This window comes from Anguilla anguilla, chromosome 2 (assembly GCF_013347855.1).
Source record: "Anguilla anguilla isolate fAngAng1 chromosome 2, fAngAng1.pri, whole genome shotgun sequence".
Classification (NCBI taxonomy): Eukaryota; Metazoa; Chordata; class Actinopteri; order Anguilliformes; family Anguillidae; genus Anguilla; species Anguilla anguilla.
The window spans coordinates 74257598-74285384 of NC_049202.1; the positions used below are offsets into that span (position 1 = coordinate 74257598).

The window sequence follows — 27787 nt, forward strand, 5'->3', positions numbered from 1 at the left end:
AGGGATTTAGCCTTAATCAAACAGGTCCTACTGCAGCAGCTGACACATTCTTTACAATCAGCAGTCCCGCAGATGCCTGACTGACCACAGAGGATGCTCTTGCGTTATGAGGAGGGGGAAACCGTCCATTTCACTATCCTGAGTGATACTAAGTCTCAGGTCAATTTTTAAAATAAAGTGTCAACTTGAACTGCCACTTTTTGTGTTTGTTTTGGTGTTTTCTTATTGCAGAATGTTGGTTTCGGCTTTGTTGGTCAGTGAGAGAATAAGAAAACTACTGACACATAAATTCAAGGAACCACAAGAAATTAAGGACAGGGCTGGGCGTAGCAATAAGGTGGCCTGAAAAGTGGGCTGGCTATGGATAATTACAATTTCCCTCCGTCCATTCATGCCCCTGTCTTGGGATGTGGAGCTGCCTAAAATTTAATTCTATTCAATTGACTTCATCAGTATCACTATGTTACTTCAAAAATAAAACTGAAATGCCAGAATGTATAGGAGAAATATTCAAGTTTTTGTGCCACACACGTCAGCACAAAAGTCAACTACAATGTTCTGCTGTTTGAAATGATTTGATATGGTAAATTTAAACTTGCCATGTACACCATAAATGCAATTCACAGAGAAATGATAACCAGCAAGGCAAGTTAAATGAAGTTTCAAGGGATGGGCTTTACACTCCAGGGAGCCACTTCTGGTTCATGGCCACCAGCTGTATTAGCATTTTTCAGATTTGTAATCAGGCAACTCACGTGTGGTTAAAATGCAGATCCTCAGCAAGACCTCAGGAGGCAGGTTTCGATGCCGACTACTGACCACATAAGTCCTCATGAACAGAAGTACACAGGATACACTGCAAGATGCAATCCACAAGTTATCTGCAAAAACAGGATGGCCAGGTTACAGATTGTTAAGTACCTAAAAGACCCAGCAAAGTTCAGGATAAAGTTCATGTGGACTGATGAGACCAAGACTCACTTGCATCAGAATGAATGCAAGAGAAAAGTGCAGAGGTTTGATAAATACTACATTGAAAGTATTACAAAATACAGGATAAATTCATACATTGTTTCTTCATGCATGCAAACATGTTACCATCTAGTTTGCAAATAGCTTTCATCACTAAACCTGATCAAAACATATGTTTAACTTTTTATACAGATTTGGTAATAACTATTATTAAAGAAAATAAAAATGTTTTGAAAATATCCATCATGAGATGCAGAGTGATTGAAAAGGGTGCATGGTGTTTCATTAAGAATTCATATTTTTTCCCAATGAACTTGCTGTGAGCAAAATTTCCAATTCCAGGCCTACATGATGAATTTATTGTAATGGACTGCATTTATATAGCGCTTTTATCCAAAGCGCTTTACAATTGATGCCTCTCATTCGCCAGAGCAGTTAGGGGTTAGGGGTTAGGTGTCTTGCTCAAGGACACGTCGACATGCCCAGGGCGGGGTTTTGAACCGGCAACCCTCCGACTGCCAGACAATCGGTCTTACCTCCTGAGCTATGTCGCTTACCTCCTGACCTATTGTCAAATGTAGTTTAACTTTCTGATCATCTTAGACCACTGAGCAAAACTGCTTGAATTTCCACCAGCCTTAGAACATTCTTGTTGTCTACAGGGGGTGGCTACTTAGAAGTCGTGCATGACATAATATGCACTTACTAATTGTCTGTACTTAAGTTTAGCTATCTAGCCCAATAACTTACCTCAGCTAACCAGCAAAACTCTTCATAAGCATACGTCCTCTCTCTCATATTGGGACTGACAGAACGGACAAGCTGGCCCTCAGACAAATTACGCTCTACATGGCCTGAAATAGTGGTTTTCAGTAGAGATGGGTACGAGTAATGGATTGATCGATTACTCTTCGGACACGTGCCTACTAGATCTTTTATATTCTTTCATAAATGCTTTTTACGTACAGTGTGTTGGAACTGGGCTCCATTCATTCATTTATCATACAGTAGCCTATGTAAAAATATGAACAGAATAAAGCCAAATCTTTCTCGGAACGTACGTTTTGATTGCAATTATGCTTTTTGTTGGTGAGCCGTTGTATACGCGGGATAATGTCTGAGTAGTTGAGCATTATGACGTTTGAATGTCCTGTGATGGGAAATTATACGATGCGAATTCACCACCTCCGTCAATTGTAATGAAAACATGCGTTTCAGATAGGCGATCCAAGGCGAAGGAAATATCAGTCTGTGTATCGTAGCAAATACCCTAAAGACTACCGCTACCGACTACCTTCTAGCTGACAACACCCAAACGGGTTCCTTCAATTTAAAATTCATTTCGGTTTTAAGTCAAAATGGTGTCGCAGCATGTTTGTTATCGTATATAAGAGCGATTGAACTTTTCCAGGCACTACTCCCATATTCACCGCAAATGGAGAAATACTATACATGACTCAGCCTATCAGAATCGAGTATTCAGCCTAGCCGTTGTGTATTTTGGTTTTGTGGGCGTGCAACAATTGTTAGTTGAAAATAAAATTATTTGTGTCAATAAACACCGTCATGTTCCGATGAGACACAAAGTAAGCACTAAGACTTTATTACGATGGAAAAACTTGGGTACTGGTGTGCTATCATGCATTTTCTATAGCTGTAACCAATGCTGCCGCCCGGCCAAGATGTGTTCTAAAAATAGATTCCTCTCCATGCTAGGAATCGAGCACATTGAACATTATGCGATCCGCTGATCTATAAAATAATCGAAAAACAAAAACAAAACTACACAAGTTGTTATCATAGTGCGTACATAATAACTGGAGAGTGTAGATGGGGCCAGGCAATGAAGCCTAGGAAGAAACGGGATATCGTAAGTAACCATTGCAGAATGGAACACAGCCCGATTTGAAACTTACTGGTGAACAAAACTAACAGAACCGTTAAAGCATCAAGATTATAAAGGAAAACAAACTTACCGATTAATTCATTAATTAATTACTTAAATTCATTAATTTAATTGGATATAACTTCGTAGTTCTCGGCGGCGAATGAACCACCGTGCGCGTTCGCTGTGTGTGTCTTTTTTTTTAAAAACCAAGTCGGGAGTTTTGTAGAACAACCTCCATTTCCCGGTGCAGTTTCCGCAACGAGCTTCTTCGATGGTGTTTATTGAGAGCACACAGACTGCATGAAATGTACATTACCGCCACCTACTGGAGTGTGGTGCAGCTTAGGCGTGGTCAGATCTGGGTAGGATCAAGTGGTCTGGCGCGAGCATAAACCGTCTTTTTTCAACAGAACATATAAACACATATAAACTTACAAACTTTAAAGCCAGGGGTACACACCATTCTCAAATGAAAATACATAAAGCTTCACACACATTCAGGGCTCACTTTGCTTTGCTATTTTTTTATCCTGCAACATATTAATATAATTCATATTTGAACAAAAAGAAAAACTTGGATTTTCCTTTTCCCACTTGCATTTATGTATATAATATTTACCATAGGCGACATAACAAGAAGATTAATCAAAAATATTTTGTTATGATCCAAATCTTTATCAAAAACAAGTAAAACATCAATGTTTTCAAGTTTAATCTTGGCTCCTGGAGATCTATAAAATTTTCATTTTCAGTTTGACAAAACACACACTTAAAGTTGATATCAATTTTAAATCTTAACATTACCTGGTTAACTGGATATATTAAATGAATCATTTTAAGACACTTCTCGGACCTTGTTAGTGACAATCTTTTCTACTTTGGTCCCATATCATTTTCCAATTGATATTATTAAATCCAGAATTCCAGTATGCCTTTGCAGGAGGAAAAGCAGGTTCAGTGCACAGCTTCCTAATGTAATTATTACTTTTTTTTATCTTTGATGCATACACCATTCAGTAAGATCCTGAAATTGAAGTTTTGACACTTCTCATGAAAAACAAATCCTTGTATAAGTCTTTTAAGTCCTATAGGTATTGCATCAAACACTATGACATACTCCTTCATCATCACTGGAATTTTATATTTATTCAGAAATTCCAACAGCTTTTTTCACAAACGGCATTTTCTCCTCAGAAGATACTCTTAAACATAAAACGATATACCTTATAAGGTAAGTGATCTTCGAATAGCATATAATATATTTATTAAACCTGTCAATAAAAGTAGGCTATATTGTGAGTTTGTGATGTTTATAGACAGATTTGTCAGGTGATTTTGGCAACATAGAATGAACTAGAGGAGACAACAAACTTTTTTTGTTTATTTTTTACTGCAAGTAGGCTGAACCAGGAACCAACAACGAGTAGAAAATCATAATAAAGTAGCTAGGCTACAAAAAAGATGTTACTTTTGTCCCTCCATGGTATGTTACTTCCGTCCCTCCACTCTCTACTGTCACTTCTCTGCCCAGCATCCAAGACTTGCTAGCATAAAGCTAGTATGCTAGTATGAAGCTCGTGCACTGTTATATGCACGTGCACAAGTAACCAAGTCATTGCAGCTCCCCTCGTTTTTGAGAAAATGCACATGTTACTTTCGCCCTCCATTACTTTCTTCCTGGCGCTCCCCTACTCACTGCTTTTCACACGCCATTACACAAACTAAGATACAGAAATACCACACACATACAAATTTGTATTCTGTTCATGTGTTTATTGTTTGTTGTACTCATGTTCTTGCAATGTATGGCATGCCAATAAAGCTTATTTGAATTTGAATCTTCGGACAGAGATATCTGACCAATCGGCGCAATGTATCGGCACAACATATCCCCAGAAGTGAATAGGGGGATGAAATTTGTTGTGACACAACCTGGCCTGGTTCGTATTTAAAGTGACCAAACATAGCAGTGAATACATTAGCATAAGTCTCCACCCCATCCCTGCACCCACACTGACAACAATCAATTCTAGTCCGCGGGAGGATAAAGTGGCTCTTCGCGAGCGAGGAGAAATACTCTGCCAGCGAGTAGAACCAGCTGGCCGGCGGCTTATTGTTTTACTCTCGGTGTTGAAATTTGCGTGCTTGAAAGTGGTTTTGTGCTGACACAGTGAATATCTGCGCGTAACTGGCTGCTTGTTTTACTCTCGGTGTTGGAATTTACACGCGTGGAAGTGCTTTCGTGCTCGAGCAGTGAATATCTGCTTGCGCTGATTATTGACGCCATAGTCCACATTGTTCCGTGATAGGCCAGCCACACACAGAGCTCCTCCTCTACACAGAGCCTGTACAAACTTCATTGCTGCTGCGCCACACAACAATCTTGCCATCGTCACAGCCGATCTGTCCACAGGGATCTAGCTATTATCTATTGTCATGTATTCTCAATAAAGTAAAGTTTGCAATTCTCAGATTCGACTCAACACATTATTCTCACCATAGCTATACACACATGTACTGGACATTCACACGTAAGCACATATTACTGATTACAAACTGACATTTCTAGCTTCTAACTTGCTACAGTGGGGCTAACTAGCCAGTTATATAACTAGCTGCTACAGTAGGGCTAACTAGCCAGTTATATAACTAGCCAGTTAGCTAGCGACTACATGATATAAGCATTTGTATTTTTACATTTAGCGATCTCATACACACAATCTGCTAGCATGATTGACATCCTAGCATTCTTATACATCTACTGTACTAGTGCAATATCACTTCTGTGGATACATCGTGGTTAGCCAGCTGTAAACTTCGGTAAAGTTGGAAATATATTCACAGATTCGAACTTCTCGGATCAATAACTCATAAATGAAACGTTGTTAAAACACAAACGACGCCTATTTAGGACCGTAGTAATGTAGACAATGAGCTACGACCTAATTTTACCCAAAACTAGCCGTCCAGAGGACAAATAACATAGGTCTCTATGTACAGCTGGCTGTGAGAGGAGTGCGCAGGGAACGTCTAAAAAGTGCAACAACGAAAAGAGATACTGTCACCAAAATCACTTCACACATCAATGGTCTCCTCTTGGTTATACTACAACACTTAGTTTGGGAAAAGAGGCTTTTGCATACTTTTGGGAATTTTTTATCGGGAAAAAATATTCAATAACTTCAGGCTTATACAGTGTAGTGCAAGCGGCCAAAACCAGACTTCGTTTTTGAAGCTCATTTCCTGGTGTTGTAGTTCCTGGATGCTCACTAGCACCACTACGGATGGCTCCAGTATAGGTGTTTTCATATCCGGTTTCCATGTAAGTCTACGGTACAAATGCGGTAAAAATGCAATATTGAGGCCGGCCTACGCCTAAATGAGACACGTTTGAACTTGATATTATGCGCAAATTTGAATGGCTTGTATTAGAGAAATACGGTGATTTTAGATAAAATAAACAGCGTTGTGATTTTCAAAAGGGTAAATTACCTATACCTAGCAACTTTCAAGTCTCGTCGGGTGTTTTTCCACACCGTTTCAACATGAATGGCAGTGAATGACGTCTGTCTGGACAAAACGTAAACAAACACGGTACCTCAAAAATAAAGCAATTTTGGGGAAAATGGTCTTAGTTTATGTAAACTATGTGGCCGATGTTGACAATGACACGTAGTAACACTGGTATGGTCCTTTAAGGCTTGCATTTTGATCGGTATATTGACACAAATTATTTATACTGTATAGCAACCAGAAGTCAGAAAAATGAAAATAATTGATATATTATGTCAATGTTTATTATTAGGAACATGGTGGAATAACTGAATCAGATGAGTTTTAGAAAACATTCATTGTTTAAAAATAAAAAATAAAAAAGTATACATGTTCTGACATAAGAATTGTTAAAATATTAATACAATTCAAGCCCCATATGAATCAAACTTATTTGTACAATTGTAAAATTATGTATGAGCTATGTATAAGAGGAATGCATAAACATTTATACAGGGGAAGCAAAGGAGAAAGCAACAACACATTGAAGGAAATAAGAGTTGCAAATATTTACATGGCAGAGGCCTTGGACTGGGCACATTCAGCGTGTAAAATTATTTCATGCATAACTGATAAACAACATAAAATAATAGAGTGAAACAAAGATCCTTAACTGTAGTGTCCTCAGCTAGAACGATGGCCAACTCTCAAACTGATGGTTCATGAAGCGTTTATTGCCGTAACACAGTGCCGTATCCACAAACACACTGTAAGAGCTGAGTGGGAAAATAATAAAAAGGCTCTTATAATATTCCACATTTCCATACTCACAAGGAAAATAATAGCTATAATTCACTACATAATGCATTGACATCAAAATTAGACAATAACTCAGTACTTAGCAATTGACCTGAGAAAAATAATTAGCCTGTGCTACAAATTACATACAAGGTGCATTAACCGCATTAAGTACATTCAAAATGCAATAAATTAGCTTACTTTCACCTAACAGTGAACTAACAGTCTCGGACAAAAGGCTAGGTTAAGCTATTAGCCAAACTGCTGGTGTTAGTATAGCATTCTCACCAAACACTTAAGGAAAGAAAATACACATTTGTGCAAACCATGACTACATTTCTCACAACAAACAAAACCCATACCTTGTTCGCTTTCCAGCTAGGTGCTAGAGTTTAATATCAAGTGAAGGAAATTTTTACATTTACATTTAATTTTTGCAGTTTCACGATTTGCTCTTTCTGGCAAGTTCTCATAAGTTTCGTTTTTGCAAAGAAGTGTGGGAAGACAAAACAAACAAAACCTGCCTTCAAAATAAAAGCCCAAATGCGATGTCAAAAATGAATAGAAAAATAAAAGTGGTTAAGCATTATATAATGCTAATTCTAAATAAAGAGTAAACATTGCAATTTGACAGCCATTTTAAAGGGTCATTTACATCAACTAATGTCTGATAAAACATACTGTCAGAAGATGAAAAATGACACTAACTTTACCACACATAAACATTACATAAACATAAACATACAAGTTTGCAATAGACATAACTATTTCTTTCTACAGTACATCCCAACTGTTTTCATATTGCTTTTTTTCAAACAAGTTACACTAGTGTCAATTCTATGATCAAAAAATATCAGCCGTCCAACTACAAGGGAATTGCCTTTTCTAAAGAACAAAATGGTCAAACACGTCTTAATAAATGAAATAAAAATCCCAGCTTGCCCCAGTTGTTTTCAACTGCCTGTCTAGAATATGATCAGCAAGGAGAAGCATACACTGCGCTACTATACAACAGGAAAGCTTTGCTCTAAAACTTCAGTTGCAAGATTAAAAAAATTAATTCATTACAAGTGCAAATTTCCACAACCTCATATTTTTATTTGAGGAGTCAGTGCCCTATAGTCGTGCTTATGTAAGAAAACTGTGGAAATGTCCCTTTAGCCTGTAGAAAAGCTGCATGTTTTTTGACCATATTTTTTACTGCTGGATATTTTAGCATATATGCTATATTTAAACAGTTCAACTGCATATTAAATTATAATGGTTCATAACAGAAAGGTTTAAAAGCCCAGGTGAATGTATGTGTATGTGCTTGTGTGTGTGTGTATATATATATATATATATATATATATATATATATATACACACTCCCCTGCCACTTTATTAGGTGCACCTTGCTAGTACCGGGTTGGACCCCCTTTTGCCTTCAGAACTGCTTTAAGGTCTGACGTGTTGTGCATTTTGAGATGCTCTTCTGCATACCTTGGTTCTATCAGTTCAAACCAGTCTGGCCATTCTACTCTGACTTCTGCCATCAACAAAACATTTTCGCCCAGAGAACTGCCGCTCACTGGATATTTTCTCTGTTTCGGACCATTCTCTGTAAACCCTAGAGATGATTGCGTGTGAAAATCCCAATAGATCAGCAGTTTCTGAAATACTCAAAACAGCCCACCTGGCACCAACAAACATGCCACGTTCAAAGTCACTTAAATCACCTTTCTTCCCCATTCTGATGGTTGGTTTGAACTTCAGCAGATCGTCTTGACCATGTCTACATGTCTAAATGCATTGAGTTGCTGCCACGTGATTGGCTGATTAGATATTTGTGTTAACGAGCAGTTGAACAGGTGTACCTAATAAAGTGGCCGGTGAATGTGTGCACGTGTGTGTATTTATTTATTTAAAATCTTGCCAAAAAATCATAAATGTGAGCCAAAATAGTTCATTCCAGTATGTTTAGTTCAACATCGGAAAATTCCACAAGTCAAACACCTCTTCTCACACTGAACAGCATGCAGATTAGGTCATTTAATCTGTATGCTCATTAATATTTAACTTGAATTTTGTATTAAAACATTTCCAACACAGAGTACACTAATTATAGGTCTTTTCACCTGAATGAATAATCTTATGTCTATTTAAAGTACTTCTCTGTGAAAAACACTTCCCACACTCGGTACATTCGTAGGGTTTTTCACCTTTATGAATCATTATGTGGTAATTTAAAGTACTTTTCTGTGAAAAACTCTTCCCACACTGAGTACATTTGTAGGGTTTTTCACCTGTATGAATCATGTTGTGGCTAATTAAAGCCCCTTTCTGTGAAAAACTCTTCCCACACTGAGTACATTTGTAGGGCTTTTCACCTGTATGAATCATTATGTGGCAATTTAAAATACTTTTCTTTGAAAAACTCTTCCCACACTGAATACATTTGTAGGGCTTTTCACCTGTATGAATTCTCATGTGTGTATTTAAAACAGGTTGGGAATAAAAACACTTATCACACTGCGTACATCTGTAGGGTTTTTCACGTTTATGAATCGTGTTATGCTGATTTAAAGCTTTTTTCTGTGTAAAACAATTCCCACACTGAGTACATTTGTATGGTTTTTCACCTGAATGAATCATCATGTGGTAATATAAACCAGCAATTCGGGAAAAACACTTTCCACACTCAGTACATTTGTAGGGTTTTTCACCTGTATGAATCTTCATGTGGCAATTTAAAGTACTTTTCTGTGAAAAACACTTCCCACACTCAGTACATTTGTAGGGTTTTTCACCTGTATGAATCCTCATGTGGCAATTTAAGTCTTTTTTCCACGAAAAACATTTCTCACATTGTGTACACCTATGTGGCTTTTCACCTATATTAATTTCACTTTTATTTCTGCAAATTATCTTCTTTTGAAAGAAATTCAGTAGGTCTGGGTTTTCTATTGAGTTAATTATCCTGGGTGCTGTATGAGAACTCTGGTGGCGATTTAAATTAAACATCCGGGAAAAACCCTTCCCACACTCAATACATTTGTAAGGTTTTTCACCTGTATGAATCCTCTTGTGGGAAATCAAAACACTTCTCTGTGAAAAACACTTTTCACACTCAGTACATTTGTAGGGTTTTTCACCAGTATGAACCCTCATGTGGGAATCTAAAGTACTTTTCTGTGAAAAACACTTCTCACACTGTGTACACCTGTATGGTTTTTCACCTGTATGAATCCTCTTGTGGCAACTTAAAACCCCTTTCTTTGAAAAACACTTCCCACACTGTGTACACCTGTATGGCTTTTCACCTGTATGAACCCTCTTGTGGCAACTTAAAGCACTTTTCTGAGAAAAACACTTCTCACACTGTGTACACCTGTACCGCTTTTCAATTATATTTATATCTCTTTGTTTTTTGGGGTTTGTCTTATTATGAAAAAAAGTCAATCGGCTTGGGTTTTTACTTGAATTAATTACCATGGGTTCAGTTATCATATTTGTTTCCTGGAAATCAATATGCGTTTTCCTACTGTTTGTACTTTTCTGTAGGACAATTCTAGGCTGAGCATTCTCATTGGTTATGTCACAGTTATGATTTAAATCCCCACATACGGTCAGCAGATGATGACTGTCTTCATTTTTACAGTTTTGGTTTGGCTCTCCTGCACATTGCCCTGATTCAGTCTGGTCTTTGTAACCAACAGCAGCTCCATTCATCACAGTATTCATGACATCACTCACCAAACATTCACTGGATTCATACTTGATTTGATCTGATTTAATATTAACATATTGAATGTCCCGTAATTCACTGATGTGTTCTACCTTAACATATGCACCATCAACAGACTCTGTTTTGATTTGGTCAGAATTCAGATGGCTTATACATCCCAGCTCTGCACTGTCTAGGCTCTCAGTCTTAATAAGATCCCCAGTGTGGGGGGAGCCCAGATGAGTTTCAGTTTTAATAAGTGATGTGAGTGTGTGATGTACATCACTGACCCCGCTGTGTGCTGTAACACACTCTGGCTCCAGTGTGTTGAGTCCTGGTGCAGCACACACTGTTTCTGACTCTGCCATGTGGACAAACTCCAGTCCACTGAGTTCCTCTTCTTTCTGTCTGGTCCTGTGTTGCTCAGTGAGCTCTGGTAGTGTTGTCTCAGTGTCCTGTCTCAGACAGACTCCGCCCTGCATCATACTGCTGCTCAAAGGTGTGCAGAAGTGCAGCTCCTGGAGGGAAACAGGGGAAGGGATTTAGCTTTAATCAAACAGGTCCTACTGCAGCAGCTGACAAATTCTTTACAATCTGCAGTACCGCAGATGCCTGACTGATCACAGAGGGTGCTCTTGGATTATGAGGAGGAAACCGTTCCTTTCACTGTACTGAGTGATACCAAGGCCCATGTCAATTTTTAAAATAAAGTTTTAACTTGAACTGCCACTTTTTTTTCTTTTTCTTTTTTTTAATGGTTTCAAATTTCAGCTTTATTGGTCTGTGAGAGAATAAGAAAACTTGTGCCACATAAAATCAAGGAAACACAAGATATTGAGGACAGGGCTGGGCGTAGCAATAAGAAGACTGAGCTGCCAAAGGATAAGGACATTTTCCCTCCATCTATTCATGCCCCTGTCTTGGGTAGTGGAGCTGCCTTCAATTTAATTCTATTCAGTGGACTTCATCAGTATCACTATGTTACTCCAAAAATAAAACAGAAACGCCAGAATGTATAGGAGAATTATTCAAGTTTTTGCGCCACACACTTCAGCAAAACAGCTATTGCTAGGTTAAGCACAAAATTCAAATTCAATGTTCTTTTGTTTGAAATGGTTTGATATGGTAAATTTAAACTTGACATGTACACAAGAAATGCAATTTTCAGAAAAATGATGACAAGCAAGGCAAGTTAAATGAAGCTTCAAGGGATGGGCTTTACACTAACTTCCAGGAAGCCACTTCCGGTTTATGGCCGCCAGCTGTAATAGCATCTTTTTCTCCTACTATCCGCAATGGGGCAAAGCAAGAGTAACAAGTGGTCTTGTGCATGTATGGTATCAAATGTGACATACAAAAAAAATTTGCAGTGCCCCTCATAATGTTTGAGACAAAATTGTTTTTTCTGTTTTTTATTTGGGTCTGTACTTCACAGTTTTAGATTTGTAATCAGGCAACTCACACGTGGTTAAAATGCAGATCCTCAGCCAGACTTCAGACAGGCAGGTTTTGATGCCGACTATTGACCACACAAGCCTTTATGAACAGAAGTACAGAGGATACACCTCAAGATGCAATCCACGAGATATCGGCAAAAACAGGATGGCCAGGTTACAGATTGTTAAGAAGTACCTAAAAGACCCGGCAAAGTTCAAGATAAAGGTCATGTGGACTGATGAGAAAAAGACTCACTTGCAACAGAGTGAATGCAAGAGCAAAGTTCAGAGGATTGATAAATACCACATATAAAGTATTACAAAATATAGAATAAATTCATACATTGATTCTTCATCCACGCAAAAATTTCACCATCTAGTTGGCAAATAGCTTTTTATCACTAAACCAGATCAAAAACATGGTTCGTTTGATTTTTGATAAGGATTTGACAATGACTATAATTAACAAAAATAAAAATGCTTTGAATTAGGTCCATCATGACATGAAGACGGATTGAAAAGGGTGCATGGTGTTTCAATAAATATTTTTTCTCTAAGAACTGGTTTTGAGCAAAATTTCCAATTCCAGACCAACTTAATGAATTTATTTTCAAATGTAGTTTAACTTTCTGATCATCTTATAGACGGTTTCAACGGTAACAACATAAACAAACGTTACTGCGCATGTGCGTTGTTCTGGCCCTAACTTGACTTCCGGCAGACTTCCGCAAACAATCAATAACAACAGAGTCCCTCTAGACTATTTCTGATAACAAGCAAAGTAAATAACAAGTAAATTACGTTAGCTAGCTAGTTAAAACTATGTCTAGCCCGTATTATTTGGGGTTACCAGTCGAAGAAAAGAACCGTTACTTGGCCAAACTGAAATGCGATAATGTTAGATTACCAGAAAATCAAGTGACAGATAACTGTTCACAGTATTGCACCTTGCTGAACATCATACATTCCTTACATAATCCATAACTGTTCTGGGTTACATGCACATTCATTCCTGTATAAAAAGTGCACTCTTTCTATGATGTTGCTTAAAAACGATGATTAGAAGCACAAACTGGGGCTAGTGGGCAGCATGTGTAGCCAATGCAATTACTGTAGGTTATTTATTTAACCTAGATGTTTTATGGGAAAACATCGTGGCTCTTATAGTTTGGGTCATCTTGCTAGGTTACCACAACAAAAATGATCAGGCAATGTAACGCTGTCAAGTCATTGGAAACAGGTATCATAACGTTAGTAAAAAACGTAGCTAAAGCGTATGAACTACTAGCATTGAGCTAACGTTACTGTGCATAATTTATAAAATGGTAGCTACGTTTAGCTAGCTAGCTAGTTGGCTAGCTAACTAGAATGAATTAATTAAGCTACAATCAATTTAGTTAGCTAATTCATAACTATTTCAGGCGTGTTACTGGTCAGCTTAGTTGTCGCTTATTATGAGTTTGTTACCTGAAACAAAGTGCTAGAGTGAGAGCACCTATTCGACCACCTTCGTTCGACAGACAGGAAAGCGTAAACTGATTCGCAACTATATATGAAATAGGCGAAATATCGGTAACAACCTGTACCTAGTTATGTAGGAAAAATATCCTTGTTATCCTCCTGTGGTTATTTTTTCAGTACTTTCACGTTTTTTTGTGTGCCAGCAAATAAGTCAGACGTGGTCCAGCGCTAGCATTTGGTTGCTAAGAGGACGTGTATCGACCACCCCATATAAATGAATGGAAATTTGCTAGTATCCTGTCTTGCATATTGGAGGTTAATATGAGAAAGGGTGGTCTCTCATCAGCACGTCTAGGAATCCGTACATATTCACTGTTGTAACCTAAGTCGCAGGACGCAAAATAGCCGTTAGGAAAGCAGTTTGAAATTATGAAGCAAAGTCTGCGCCATTGACTTTAATGGGTCGCGATGACATAATTCATTGTCTTAAGTTGATATAGTAAATAAGGCTGTATTAGTATTACTAAATGTGTATGTATGAAGTTGATTTTTTAAAATACAGTTTATTATGTGTATTTTTACAGGACTTACATTTTAATAGGTAACGATGTCCAGTTATTTCTCAAAATACGAAGTAACAACGGGCAAGCACCAGCTATGATAATCGCAGGGATTCATCAATTCGTTTCACAATTTCCTAGTGAGGTTACAAAGTTAAATTATGTATTTTTACTCATTTTCGAAATATAGTTTGTTCCTGAGGTCAGGTTGCACCCCACAGCACAACAACCTGAGCCCAACATCAGTCTGTTCATCAGTTTAACTTTCACTCCATTTGTAATCGGTGCCATATTAGCCAGTAAACACAAACCCAATAATAAACAAACACAGACCGGAAGTTAACTTAGGGCCAAGCGCACAACCTTGGCAACGCGCGTGCCACTGATGAAACCGTCTATACCACTGAGTAAAACTGCTTGAATTTCCACTGGCCTTAGAACATCCTTGTTGCCTACAGGGGTGGCTACGTAGAAGTAGCTCATGACATGATTAGCACTTACTCATTGTCAGTACTTAATTTTAGCTATTTGCAATTGCGATTATGCTTTTTGTTGGTGAGCCGTTGTATAAGCGGGATAATGTCTGAGTGGTTGAGCATTATGCAGTTTAAATGCCCTGTGATGAGGGAAATCGTCCGAGGCGACGGTCTACGTCAATTGTAATGAAAACATGCATTTCAAAATATGCGATTCCACGACGGAAATTTCAGCCTGCCCAATTATTCAAACAAACATCCTGTATCCTATAGGATATTGCTAAGCAACGAACGCTACGTGCTGGCTGACAACTCTCTACCTGGTTCCCTAAAATTAAAATTCAGTTCGGTTTTAAGTCAAACTAGTGTCACAGCATTTGTGTTATCGCATATTGTTATCGCATATAACGCGGATTGAACGTCTGCAGGCACTACTCCATAATTACCGTATATAGAAATAATATACATGTCTCAGCCTATCAGAATTGAATATTCAGCCAAGCAGCTGTGTATTTTGGTTTTGTGGGCGTGCAACAATTGTTAGTTGAAAATTGTTGTCTTATCGGACCATGACTGTATTTGACACAAAGTAAGCACCAAGACTTTATTCTGATGGACAAACGTTGGTACTGGTTTTTGATAATGCATTTTCCACACAACCAGCGTTGCCCCCCGGCAAGATGCGTTCTAAAAAATAATTCCTCTACTCTACTTGTTATGAATCGATTTTGGAATCGAGCACACTGAACATTATGCGATCCATCGATCTGCGAATTAATTGAAAATCACCATCCCTAGTGTTCACCCCTTCACACAGTCTTATCCTCATCCCTAAAAAAGCATAATATTTGAAAGACAAAATGATGCAGCATGTTGCTAACAAACGGAGACTACTTCGTTTCGCATTTCTACGCGTTTCTAGATTACAGCCACAAATGTACACTAGTTCTTACCATAGTGCGTACAAAGGAACTGGAGAGGGTAGATGGAGCCAGGCAATGAAGCCTAGGAAGTACCGGAATATCGTAAGAAAACACTGCAGAATAGAACGTAGCCCGATTTGAAACTTACTGGTGAACAAAATTAACAGAACTGTTAAAGCATCAGGGTTATTGGGGAAAACAAACTTACCAATTCGGCCACTAATTAATTACTTAAATCCATTAATTTAATTCCATATACCTTGATAGAGTTCTCAGAGGCGAATGATCTACTGTGTTTGTTCCCTATATCCGTTCTTTTATTTTATGAAAACAAATAGTCGGACTTTTGTAGAACCTGCATTTTCCGGTGGAGTTTCCGGAACGAGCTTCTTCGGTGGTGTTTATTGGCAGCCTACCGACTGCATGGAAGATACATTATCGCCACCTACTTTGCTGGAGTGTGGCGCAGATTAAGCGTGGTTAGATCAGGTGGTTAGGCAAGAGAGACCAAAAAGAGCAAGCAGAAAACACCAGGTCTGAACCCTCAAATAGCAAGTGCATGAGATTTAAAAAAAACACCCAATGGGGAGAAAACCCTCAAACAGTGACGAGCAAAAAAACTCCCCAAAGGGAAGAAATCTCAAGAGGAACCTCGCTATAGAGGGGGAGCCCATCCTCCACTGGCCACTCTGGTGTAAAGTACCAGACAGCAAATAAAATGGGTTAAGCTGCTTAGTTGAGGTGAAAGCTAACAGGAATAGACCAAATTGTGTAGTTCAGAGTAGTGCAGTTTAGAGGAGCCGGATGATGGATCTGGAGGTGCAGATAGTGTCAAGGCATGGGCAGGGAAGGAATAGGGCGGAAGCAGTCCATGACCATGAAGTGAAGAAGAGGACTGGAGCGATCTTAAAATAGTCTATGACAGCGAAGTGGGACACTAGCATCCATACTACATATGAAAGAGAGTTATTTTGAGAATATGAGGAATAATTACATACATCAAACGGTCTAGGATGATTCGTGAATCGTGATTTCGCATACAGTGTTGTAATCCAGCTAATTTTGCAGCGCTACTACGAGGAGTACATCTTTTGCATGACAAAAATGGGGTAGGATGTAGACCAGGACCCCTTCTGCCAGGAACAAGTGTCAGAATTTTCTGAACTTTTACATTTGGAGAGAAATTCTTATCCGAACTCGTTTTTATCTAATATGTCAATTTTCAGTAGGATTTCAATACTGTATTTGTTTATACAGACAGTTTGAAGTTTTATTTGCATATGGTGCCGTGATATTTCATCCACACCATTTCAAATGTGCATTATTTCCTGTTCTCTCATACACACACAATGTTGAGACGATTAGATTTTGAGGAGAAAACAAAAAGTGTGACACTTGGGTATCTGATATCTCAATATTACAGAAAGCGTCGTCTTAAACGACATGTGAAGTGAACGTAAAAAGCAACTGGAAAGGGACACACAGCTTCTTCGCATTGTGTTAGGGAAATTAAATGATAAATGCGATTTAGAAAAATCTGTTTTAATCATTAAGCAGTGGCGGAATCTTCCGCTGATTTTCCTTGAGTATTAATGCAATTAATCCATAAATAGGCTACGCAATAGCGCTACTATCATATATAGCAAGCTCTCCCCAAACAAGCAGTTTTAGCGAGTAACCTATAGACATTAATAGCCTACATTTTTGCAGTACGAAATTGTGCACATTTTAAATCAACATTATTTGTGGATACATGCACTTCTTCCTCCCCACTCGAATTCATGGCAAATATCTGCAATGCGTAGATTGTAAACAAAATTGAAGTGCATGTTTTGTTTTGCTGGTTATTCTGAAAGCTAACACGGTAGATAACAGACTGGTCTTGTTTGTTAAGTGTAGACTACTTGGTGATTAAAACTGATTTTAACGGATAAATTGAATTTATGATTTAATCCCCCTAACACGGTATGAAGACGCTGTGTGTTAGACTACTTGCCATTTGATTAGTCCGATCGTTGGCGCACTTGATAATAAAGGAAAAATTACTAATGAAAACAGGCTGAGATCAGTGATTAGTTTAAAGGAAAGTTTTGCGCCCCACCAATTTTCAGCTCATCAATCGCCGCTGGATAAAACACTATGTATGTGGGAAATATTCAATCCTAGCTTAGCTGCTGACCAGCAACCCGCTGATTTTGCTCAAGCAATCAAAGTTGCCGTTAATAATAGCCGGCGTTCGTGGGGGCTATTTATTCATCTCTCTTTAAAATGTTGCATAGATGAAATTATATGTTAATGAAATTACCTACCGTGTCCACCCCAAATTTAACCCCTGAATACAGTATATACTTTAAGGAGACACCTAAGAATAAATTCAGGTGAAAAGCCCTACACATGTTCTCAGTATGGGAAGTGTTTTCCCAAAAAAATGCTTCAAATTTCCACATGATTCATACAAGGTGAAAAGCCCTACAAGGATACTCAGTCCGGGTAGTTACTTTAACAAAATCTGATATAAATATCCAGCAGAACGTTTATATGGATGTGAGGCTCTTTACTGTATTTAATGCAGGATATACACTATATACACTTAAAAATTCATAAAGGTGAAAATCCCAATCTGCTTTGGATGTACACTTGAGAATTTGTAAGGGGGGTGGTTAAATTAGTTAAAGTGGCAGTTCACCCAAAAATGGAATTGAAGTATGTTTTCACTTACCATCCCTATCCATCCAGATATTTTTGCTGAGATTTGACACATTTTCTAGATGAAGTTCAGCATGATAAAAATGGACCTCTCCTTCTCTTGCACAACCGAGTGTGACGCATCAGCTTTAGGAACGTAGTTTGCCACCTCATAAATTTATATGCTTGCTTTTTTGCCTGCTTGTACTTCAGTGACATTTTAAATACAGTTTACTTTCATAAACTGTTTAATAGTATTTAGGTTCATTTTCATTTATCGTTCAATCAGTTTTTTAACTTTTGTTTGTACATTATCTCCGGTGCCCTTTCAGTTGCGTTGCTAGCTGGCTAGCTTAGTTAGCCTATAACAACTTTCTCTGGCTCTTTTTATATTTGATGCCTCGATGAGCTGCCAAAAATGAGGGAGACTGATGTCCATCATCTTGTTAAAGTGAGCAGTAAAGCTCCTTATTTGATGCTGGAACAGGGCTAGTTTGTATGTATCAATTTATGTCTTCCAATTATAAGGGTGAGTATGTATACTCAGTTCACAATACTGAGATGTCAGTCAGCACAATCAGCATTTTGATAAAGTTAATTTAAATAGACCTGACTGAGGTTTTTGTGATGTTAACCTAGTCTCTGGACTGTCTCTGGAGTTTTTACATGATTTTTTATCTGTTAATATTCCTGAAATAATTAATGAAACTGACACTCCCTTATAGTCATTTAAGCCTTTTGATTTTCATAGGTATGTTGTCCTGAAGCTCTCAGACACATAATTACATAATTACACAACATCGCTCTTCATGTGTAGTTGGGACTGCCCCTTTACAACCACAATGTAGTGCTGCTTTTTCAGACAGCACACTGTTCAGACTGGCATTTCAATTGTTCCCGAAATGTCTTTTTGCTGGGGGTGGGGTCTTTATTGTAAATTTTATATAAAAAACCACCTCTTCTGTGTGATTGATGTACTTGTGCATAATATCTGGTAAATATAAAATCTAAACATGCAACTTAAAGCCCTTATCCTGGACTGAAGGAGTTTCACCATTCATTTTAGCAAGACTATGGACATCAGTCAACTTCATTCTTAGCAGCTCATCCAAAAGTTCAGTATAAAAAGGGATTTGCTAAACTAGCTGGCCAGCAAGGTAAACCCACCAGAGATAATACATGAACAACAACTGCTTTAAAAAATTGACTGAACACTAAATGCAAAGAGACACTAAATACTATAGACACTATTTAACGATATATGAAAGTTAACTATTTCAAATGTCACTGAAGTACAAGGAGGAAGACGAAGGGAGCATTTGAATACACGGTAAACAGACGTGACGTTCCTAAAGCGGGTGTGTGTCATACTCAATTTTTTATATTTACTTTTTTTTTAAAAGGTATTATTCAGTTTACATATGGCAATGGTTACAACATATAGAATATATAAACATAGAGATAATTAACAAGCTTAAAAGGGCATGAAAAGGAAGAAGAAAAATAAAATTTGTTAGAGGTACTCATAAACTGCAAAAGGAAGCATTACACTATCATTTAGATGTAGACAACAAACAAAGACATTTGATCAATGTTTTATCACTGGAGACCATCAGAGTCTGCATATTACTTAAATTTCCATTGAAAAACTTAAAGAGATGTTTTGTTGATGAACAACTTTCAACATAAAATATATAGGTTCAGAATATATTGACAATCAGTCATGCTCATTGTGCAAGGGGCTAATTGACCTATATTTTTGTGGCACCCGATGTGGCACTACATTCAAATAACTCAACAGTTCAGCATCTTTCCAAATATAACGCCAGAGTTACTGACAAACATCTAGAGAGCCAGATCGAAATTTGTTCAGCATTCCATCAAGAACTTCTTCCTCTACTGTAGGATGCCAACTGTGTCTGTCAGGGCAAATATTGTAAAGGTGGACTAGTATGGAATTTGAGTGGCAGTCACATGAAGTTGGTCGAATGCAACCATTTCTTGTTTCAATATAAAGTCTTGTTAGCAACTTAGTCAATTAAAGCATATGACAGCTTAGAAATTTATGGTTGATATTAATGGGTGTCATTTATGTTGTAGAATATAATGCCCATTAATATCTCAATCAGGATTTAAACGTGAAACAAAAGATCAGTCATGCTTTCTTTTAAGCTGTAGCAGCATTTCAGATGTCCTTCATTAATTAAAGCAGTTGTATGCGAAGGTAAATACAAACTTTTATTATGAAATGTGTCTCTCTTTCGCCAACCGGAAGCTGTTCTTGTCGTGGCTCCCTTCACACTGTTCGAGCTTCCAACGATTCACACCGTTCTACTTAACTCTACTGTCCGCAATATGTTTCACACAGCTTCAGCCACGCACATTGGAGACAATCAGCGCCGATTCATACGGGTAAAAAGCCCTACAAATGCATGCAGTGCGGGAAGTGTTTAGCTCAAAAAAGTTCTTTACATTATCACAGGATGATTCATACAGGTGAAAAGTCCTATAAATGTCCTCAGTGTGGGAAGTGCTTTTTGTCTGCATCTCATTTAAAGGGCCACCAGAGAATTCATACAGGTGAAAAGCCCTACAAATGTACTCAATGTGGAAAGTGCTTTTCCAGATTATCTTGTCTAAATAGCCACCAGAGCATTCATACAGGTGAAAAGCCATAAAAATGTTCTGATTTTTGGAAGAGCTTTTCAACACCATCTTATTTTTAATATCCTCTAGAGAATGTATAGGTGAGAAGGCCTACAAATCTTCTGTGTCGCAAATGTTTTTCCCAAACAAGCGCATGAAATTTACACTAAATGCTTTGTATGAAATAAAAACTGCCCTACCCATGTAGTGTGCAAAGTGTTTTTGAAAAAAAGATCATTGGACTTGCCAACAGAGTGTCCAATACCCTACTTGATAATTCATACAAATATGCCTTCATAATTTTTAGGACAAACAAATGTTTCATGGTAGTGCTATGGCTTGCACGTGCATGGCTGCCACTGGAACTGGCTCAGTTTTCTTTATTGATGATGTGACCGATGACTGCACCAGTAGGATTAATTCTAGACTGTGCAGAAACACCTTGTCTGCTGAAATCCAACCAAAAGATCCATAAGCATCAAAACTCAGTGGCTTATCCTTCACCCTGCATCAGGACAATGACTCCCGACATACTGTTCAAGCAACCAAGGAGCTTTTCCCGGTCTAAAAGTGGAGTGTTGTTGACTGGCCCAGTCAGTCACCCATCCTGAATCCAATTGGACATGCTTTTCACTTTCTGAGGACAAGACTGAAGAAACTGAATGTCCCAAAATTTTAAAGACTGGAGTTAAAACCGCACAGTGCAAGCTTCTTTAGGAGCACTGTTGCTCTCGTAGCGTGAGTCATTGCGCTGCCGTTAAATGGCTGTCCCATTCTCCCGATCCTGTCTGGAACACACCGATCACGTTCAAATGGTGGATATTTTAGTTGTTCCTCTTGTAGTGTGACAGGTAAGACAAGGCAATTTGTCACATTGGCCAATGAGATTGCTGCTTATGTGGTGCAAAAAAGAAACGTTAATGATGCTACTGAAATGATTTTTCATAAACCCACAATTGTAGCCTGCATCGCGACAAAGTAAAGTAGGCCTACTGTATGGCTGACACATCTACAACATTTTAAAGCTAAAATTGGAACAGTTATAGCCATATTAAGAAGAATGAAGCTTGTGTCCTCATTATCAATATTTTAATTCTTAATCCAGCTATCTTTGTTGTAGGCTACCAATGGTCTATGTTTTGGCGAAGACGAGGCAACCACTCACGTGCCCAAATTCTGGATTTCTTTTTTTTTTTTTTTGTGTTTTTCCACGCGTATAAAGGCACTGCCGATAACTTCTGGCACTTGCTCTTCATCCATGGCGAACGTCTCTTTTCGTTGTCTGCCAACACGCGCCGTCCGTTGTCTCGTAATGTGTGACCTTGTGCTGTTGCCTCGTCATACAGTGTGGGCATAGCAAGACGGGAATCGTGGTAAATGTGACATGTACTGCGATGTTAAGACTTAAAACATTACGTAGTGAACGTCCGTGCAAGGCAGCGGCTACTACAGGGGTGTTGGTGAGCAATTGCATTACAGGCATTATCTAGAGTGACTTACTCAACATTTTACATAGCATTTACATTGCATCCATTTGTACAGCTGGATATATACTGAAGCAATGCAGGTTAAGTAGCCTTTTTTTTTCTTTAATTTACCAATGCTTATGCAAACAAAACATAATGGTAAAGTGGGGCTTCAACAAAGAGGGAAGAAAAACTATTAACAAACAAAAATCAAAAAAACATTTTAGCCTTACATTGTGTAGTTTTAAAAAATGTAATTAGGGGTTCACTGCATACAGTAGTTCATAATGAAAATGAGGAACTATTTTTTAAATTATGAAAGCATTTTTCCAGTTTATTATAGACTTCAGTGGCGCTCAGGTGGGGGGGTTCATACAGGTACTATGCAGTCCAGAGTAAGAATGAGTAACTAGGTTTTGACTGTTTGTTTACTTCAGTGCTAGAGAAGCCTGTTATGGCTATATAACCTATAGGTCATTGTTAGTTAAATACAGCTTTAAAAAGAAAATTACATGTTCTTAAACTTGATTATTGTTGATGTCATTGTAAAACCACGCCTTAAATGGTTTAATGTCTCGACAATAGCAGCGCCAGTAATAATAATGGAAAAAAATATCTGGGATTTTTGGCAGTTAATGCAGCTTCCATGTTAAACCCTCCCACACCCACTTTCGGTTGTTATCCAAATACAAATACAAATAATTATGCTGTTTAAACAAATACAGATACAAATACAAATCCCTAGTGTAGGGCATTTCGCATTTTTGTGTATTTAAGGGAGATTTTTTTGTTAGAACACTTATCCCTCTGTGTTCATATGGATGGTTCCTCATCTATGAATTCTCAGGTTCATATTTAAATCAGATTATTTATTAAAACATTTCTCAGACTGTGTACACTTGTATGGCTTTTCACCTCTATTAATTTTCACGTGTATATTAAAATCAGATTTTGCACAAAAACACATTGCTCGTGGTGTAGGTCTTTTCGCCTGAATGAATTCTCAGGTGTGTATTAAATCTACAAAAACACTTCCCACACAGAGAACATTTATAGGGCTTTTTACTTGTATGAATTCTCAGGTGGGTATTTAAATTTGATTTTTTATTACAAATACTTTTCACACGAAGCACACTTATTATTACAGGCAATTAGCAGACGCTCTTATCCAGAGTGACTTACACAACATTTTCACATAGCATTTACATTGCATCCAATCATACAGCTGGATATATACTGACGCAGTGCAGATTAAGTATCTTGCTACAACGGCAGCATCCTATCCGGGAATCGAATAAGTTACAAGCCCAGCTCCTTACCCATTATACTACACTGCCGCTTTTTCGCCTGTATGAATTTTCAGGTGGGTATTTAAATTAGATTTTGTATTAAAACACTTCTCACACTGAGAGCATGTGTAAGGCTTTTCACCTGTATGAATTCTCATGTGAGTATTTAAATTAGATTTTGTTTTAAAACACTTCTCACACTGTGCACACTTGAATGGTTTTTCACCTGTATGAATTCTCAGGTGTGAATTTAAATCAGATTTTGCACGAAAACATTTCTCACACTGTGTACACTTGTATGGCTTTTCACCTGTATGAATTCTCAGGTGTTTATTTAAATCAGAATTTGTATGAAAACACTTCTCACATAGCACACACTTGTATGGCTTTTCTCCTGTATGAATTCTCAGGTGTGAATTAAAATCAGATTTTGAACGAAAACACTTACTGCACTGTGTACACTTGTATGGCTTTTCACCTGTATGAATTCTGAGGTGTAAATTAACATCAGATTTTGTACGAAAACACTTACTGCACTGTGTACACTTGTAGGGCTTTTCACCAGAATGAAAACGTAAGTGGCTATTTAAATGAGATATCTGGGAAAAGCAGTTCCCACAATGAGTACATTTGTAGGGCTTTTCACCTGTATGAATTCTCAAGTGGGTATTTAAATGAGATGCCAGGAAAAAACCATTCCCACAATGATTACATTTGTAGGGCTTTTCACCTGTATGCATTCTTTGGTGACTGTTTAAATAGGATTTTGTATTAAAACACTTCTCACACTGTGCACACTTGAATGGCTTTTCACCTGTATGAATTCTCAGGTGGGTCTTTAAATTAGATTTTGTATTAAAGCACTTCTCACACTGAGAACATGTATAAGGATTTTCACCTGAATGAATTCTCAGGTGGGTATTTAAATTAGATGCCTGGGAAAAGCCATTCCCACAATGATTACATTTGTAGGGCTTTTCACCTGTATGCATTCTTTGGTGACTGTTTAAATAGGATTTTGTATTAAAACACTTCTCACACTGTGCACACTTGAATGGCTTTTCACCTGTATGAATTCTCAGGTGGGTCTTTAAATTAGATTTTGTATTAAAGCACTTCTCACACTGAGAACATGTATAAGGATTTTCACCTGAATGAATTCTCAGGTGGGTCTTTAAATTAGACTTTGTATCAAAACACTTCTCACACTGTGCACAATTGAACGCCTTTTCACCTTTATGAATTTCGCCTTTATTTCTACGAATTGTCTTCTTTTGAAAGAAATTCAAAAGACTGGGGTTTTTACTTGAATTAATTATCATGTGTTCAACCATCCCATTCGTTCTCAGACAATTTATACGTTTCTTGCAACTGTTTGCACTGTTGTGGATAACTGTGGTCTGATTATTCTCATTATTTACATTGCAGTGATGATTTAAGTCCCCACCTCCTGCACACTGCCATGGTTCAGGCTGGTGTTTGTGATCAACAGCAGCTCCATATTTCACAGTATTCATGATGTCACTCATTAAACATTCACTGGATTCACACTTCACTTGTTCACATTTAACATCATCATATTTAATATCCTGCAAGTCACTGATGTGTTCTGCTTTAAGGTATCCTCCATCTTCAGCCTCTGTTTTGATTTGGTCAGGATGCATATGGGTTACATATCCCAGCTCTGTGGCGAGGCTCTCTGTCTTCATTAAATTCTTAGTGTGGATGCAGCCAAGATCAGTTTCTGTTTTAATCAGGGATGCGTGTGTGTGGTGTACATCACTGACCCCGCTGTGTGCTGTAACACACTCTGGCTCCAGTGTGTTGAGTCCTGGTGCAGCACACTCTGTCTCTGACTCTGCCATGTGGACAGACTCCAGTCCACTGAGTTCCTCTTCTTCCTGTCTGATCCTGTGCTGCTGAGTGAGCTCTGGTAGTGTTGTCTCAGTGTCCTGTCTCAGACAGACTCCTGCCTGCATCATACTGCTGCTCAAAGGTGTGCAGAAGTGCCGCTCCTGGAGGGAAACAAGGGGTGTTGGAACACATCGAAGCCAAGTACAGTTTGCCCCCTGAGGTGTCTCACCTTGTAGAGGGTCAATTGCAGATAACCTTGCCTGCCACCCATATGATTATTATTTTAATTATTTTTTTTAAACTAGAAATACCACCTTGTGGTTGTATGCCTCCACCAACCAGTAGCCAGTGCTCTGTTTGACCGTTTGGATATAAAATGTCATCGCTTCATAATTTTATCCTATTAGACATTTGTGTGAAACTTCGTCATAATTAGCGTATGAATTGTGGTGGTCAAATATGAGTTATGGCCAAAAACGTGTTTTGTGATGTCACAGTGTCCTTGACATTTGACCACCAAAATCTAATCAGTTCATCCTTGAGTCCAAGTGGACGTTTGTGGTAAATTTGAAATTCTCTCAAGGCATTCCTGAGATATCGCGTTCACGAGAATCAGGACGGACGGACAACCCGAAAACATAACGGCTGTGCCGTCGCGGAGGCATAAAAATGTACATTTATATTAAAAATCCAACAGAACTGGACTGACAGTCATAGTGGCAAAAATTAAGGACAAGGACAGAGGGGCAATACATATCTAGTGTTCATCCTCTGATTTTATTCATTTAAACTTATCTGAGTTCAGTATTACAGTATCATTACCGATATTTATCCTCTCAATAATGCTAGAGACACAATGATCCAAGATAATAGCAAACAGCAATCGCTTCAAATTTAGTAAAAGGAGACTTGGGGGTAATTTCCCTCTAGGGTTTTCAACACACTTGTCCCTGGTTAGGGTTATAAACTTTGTTAATATATACCTGGATAAGAGCGTCTGCAATATGCCTGCAATGTAATGTAATTTGATTGAGGCTTCTAAATTCAGTAGGATGCTGTTTTACAGGCCTATGATTTAACCAGTCCTGTTTCTGACGAAGTGCTTAATTGGTATCAATTAGCCCACTCACTCACTTTCGCCAGTAGGCCCATTGTTTTGGCAAAATTACAAAAATGAATTGGGACTGTTCACAAGCCATTAGGATGCGTATAAAGTAGCTTATTCGTTAAAAATTAATAAACTGGCTTAACAGAATTGTACAAGTGATAAGTGATACTAATAAATTGGATATACTTCAAGAATTTCGTCATGTTCCACGGAATGCTTTACTGAACAACAGTAAGCGTCCGACAAGATCGCTACCATAAATTAGTGATATCTTTAACTCATTGCAATCTTATGGATCATATAATTGAGAAGTAACGTTGCGCCAGAACAAAGTTTTGCAAATCTACAATTCATTGTACAATCACGGGCGCTTTAGCAACTACCAAACATATAGGCCTACTGTACTAACATTAGAAAAAGTAAAGTAACCCGATTTAAAGCGAGTAAATAAAACAAACAGAACTGAAAAATCATCAAGATCATGGGCGAAAACCTTACCCTATTCGATGATGGCCCAATTATTTCAACTAAATCGTTTGTTTTAATTTGACGTTAATTACACTGCAATGTAATTCTCGGCGCCGAATGAGTTCAGCTCAGCACTGCAGCGCAAGCTGAATCTATGGAGGATCGCCCCAATAATAATTAAACTTCCGGTGCACTCTCTACACCGAGTTTCAAAATAAAAGCTAATTTAATGGTTTAAAACCAGGGTAGGCAATTCGCGTCCTAGAGGGACGGTGTGTATCAGCTATTACCCGAGCTAAAAGAGCGAATTGCCTACATGCACCAACACTTGTCCACAAACACAAATGTTAGATCTAATTAAATAATTCAGGCCTGAAGTTGGCATGATAACCAGATATAGAAAAACAGATAAGGCTCTCACTATCCACCTGTTTTAACCTATCCTACATGTTGACTCTTCTGTGATGTTGGTTGCTTGAAGAATTCTGCTGACTAACCCCAGTATGATTTTTAAAGATTTCCCCTTTTGGAATGCCATATTAGCACTGCAGGTTTTTTC

The 27787-nt window shown here is 38.1% G+C and overlaps 3 protein-coding genes across 5 annotated transcripts in view; 1 reads left to right on the top strand and 2 right to left on the bottom strand.

Annotated features, from left to right (window-relative positions):
• The window catches only part of LOC118219995 (zinc finger protein 112-like), a 28913-nt gene extending 25801 nt beyond the window's left edge, over positions 1 to 3112 (bottom strand). Inside the window, exons 1-2 of the mRNA XM_035403580.1 lie at positions 2949 to 3112; positions 756 to 881 (exon numbers count right to left, since the gene is read on the bottom strand). The gene's annotated coding sequence lies outside the window, so the exon portion shown is untranslated. The remainder of the gene's footprint in view (positions 1 to 755; positions 882 to 2948) is intronic.
• The window catches only part of LOC118219968 (zinc finger protein 260-like), a 73423-nt gene that overhangs the window by 36584 nt on the left and 9052 nt on the right, over positions 1 to 27787 (top strand). The gene's annotated exons all lie outside the window — the stretch shown is intronic.
• Positions 6640 to 27410, bottom strand: LOC118219960 (gastrula zinc finger protein XlCGF57.1-like). Of its 3 annotated transcripts, XM_035403490.1 has the most exons (4): positions 15921 to 16099; positions 15743 to 15794; positions 9181 to 11374; positions 6640 to 7936 (listed from the first exon to the last, which is right to left on the bottom strand). In XM_035403490.1, exons 2-3 carry the CDS (start codon positions 15743 to 15745, stop codon positions 9248 to 9250), a joined length of 2130 nt encoding a protein of 709 aa, XP_035259381.1. In that variant the 5' UTR covers positions 15746 to 15794; positions 15921 to 16099; the 3' UTR covers positions 6640 to 7936; positions 9181 to 9247. The 3 variants fall into 3 exon arrangements, with proteins under 3 accessions (XP_035259381.1, XP_035259383.1, XP_035259382.1); XM_035403492.1 differs by lacking the exons at positions 6640 to 7936; positions 9181 to 11374; positions 15743 to 15794; positions 15921 to 16099 and adding exons at positions 23555 to 24914; positions 24999 to 25813; positions 27259 to 27410; XM_035403491.1 differs by lacking the exons at positions 6640 to 7936; positions 9181 to 11374; positions 15743 to 15794; positions 15921 to 16099 and adding exons at positions 23555 to 25813; positions 27259 to 27410.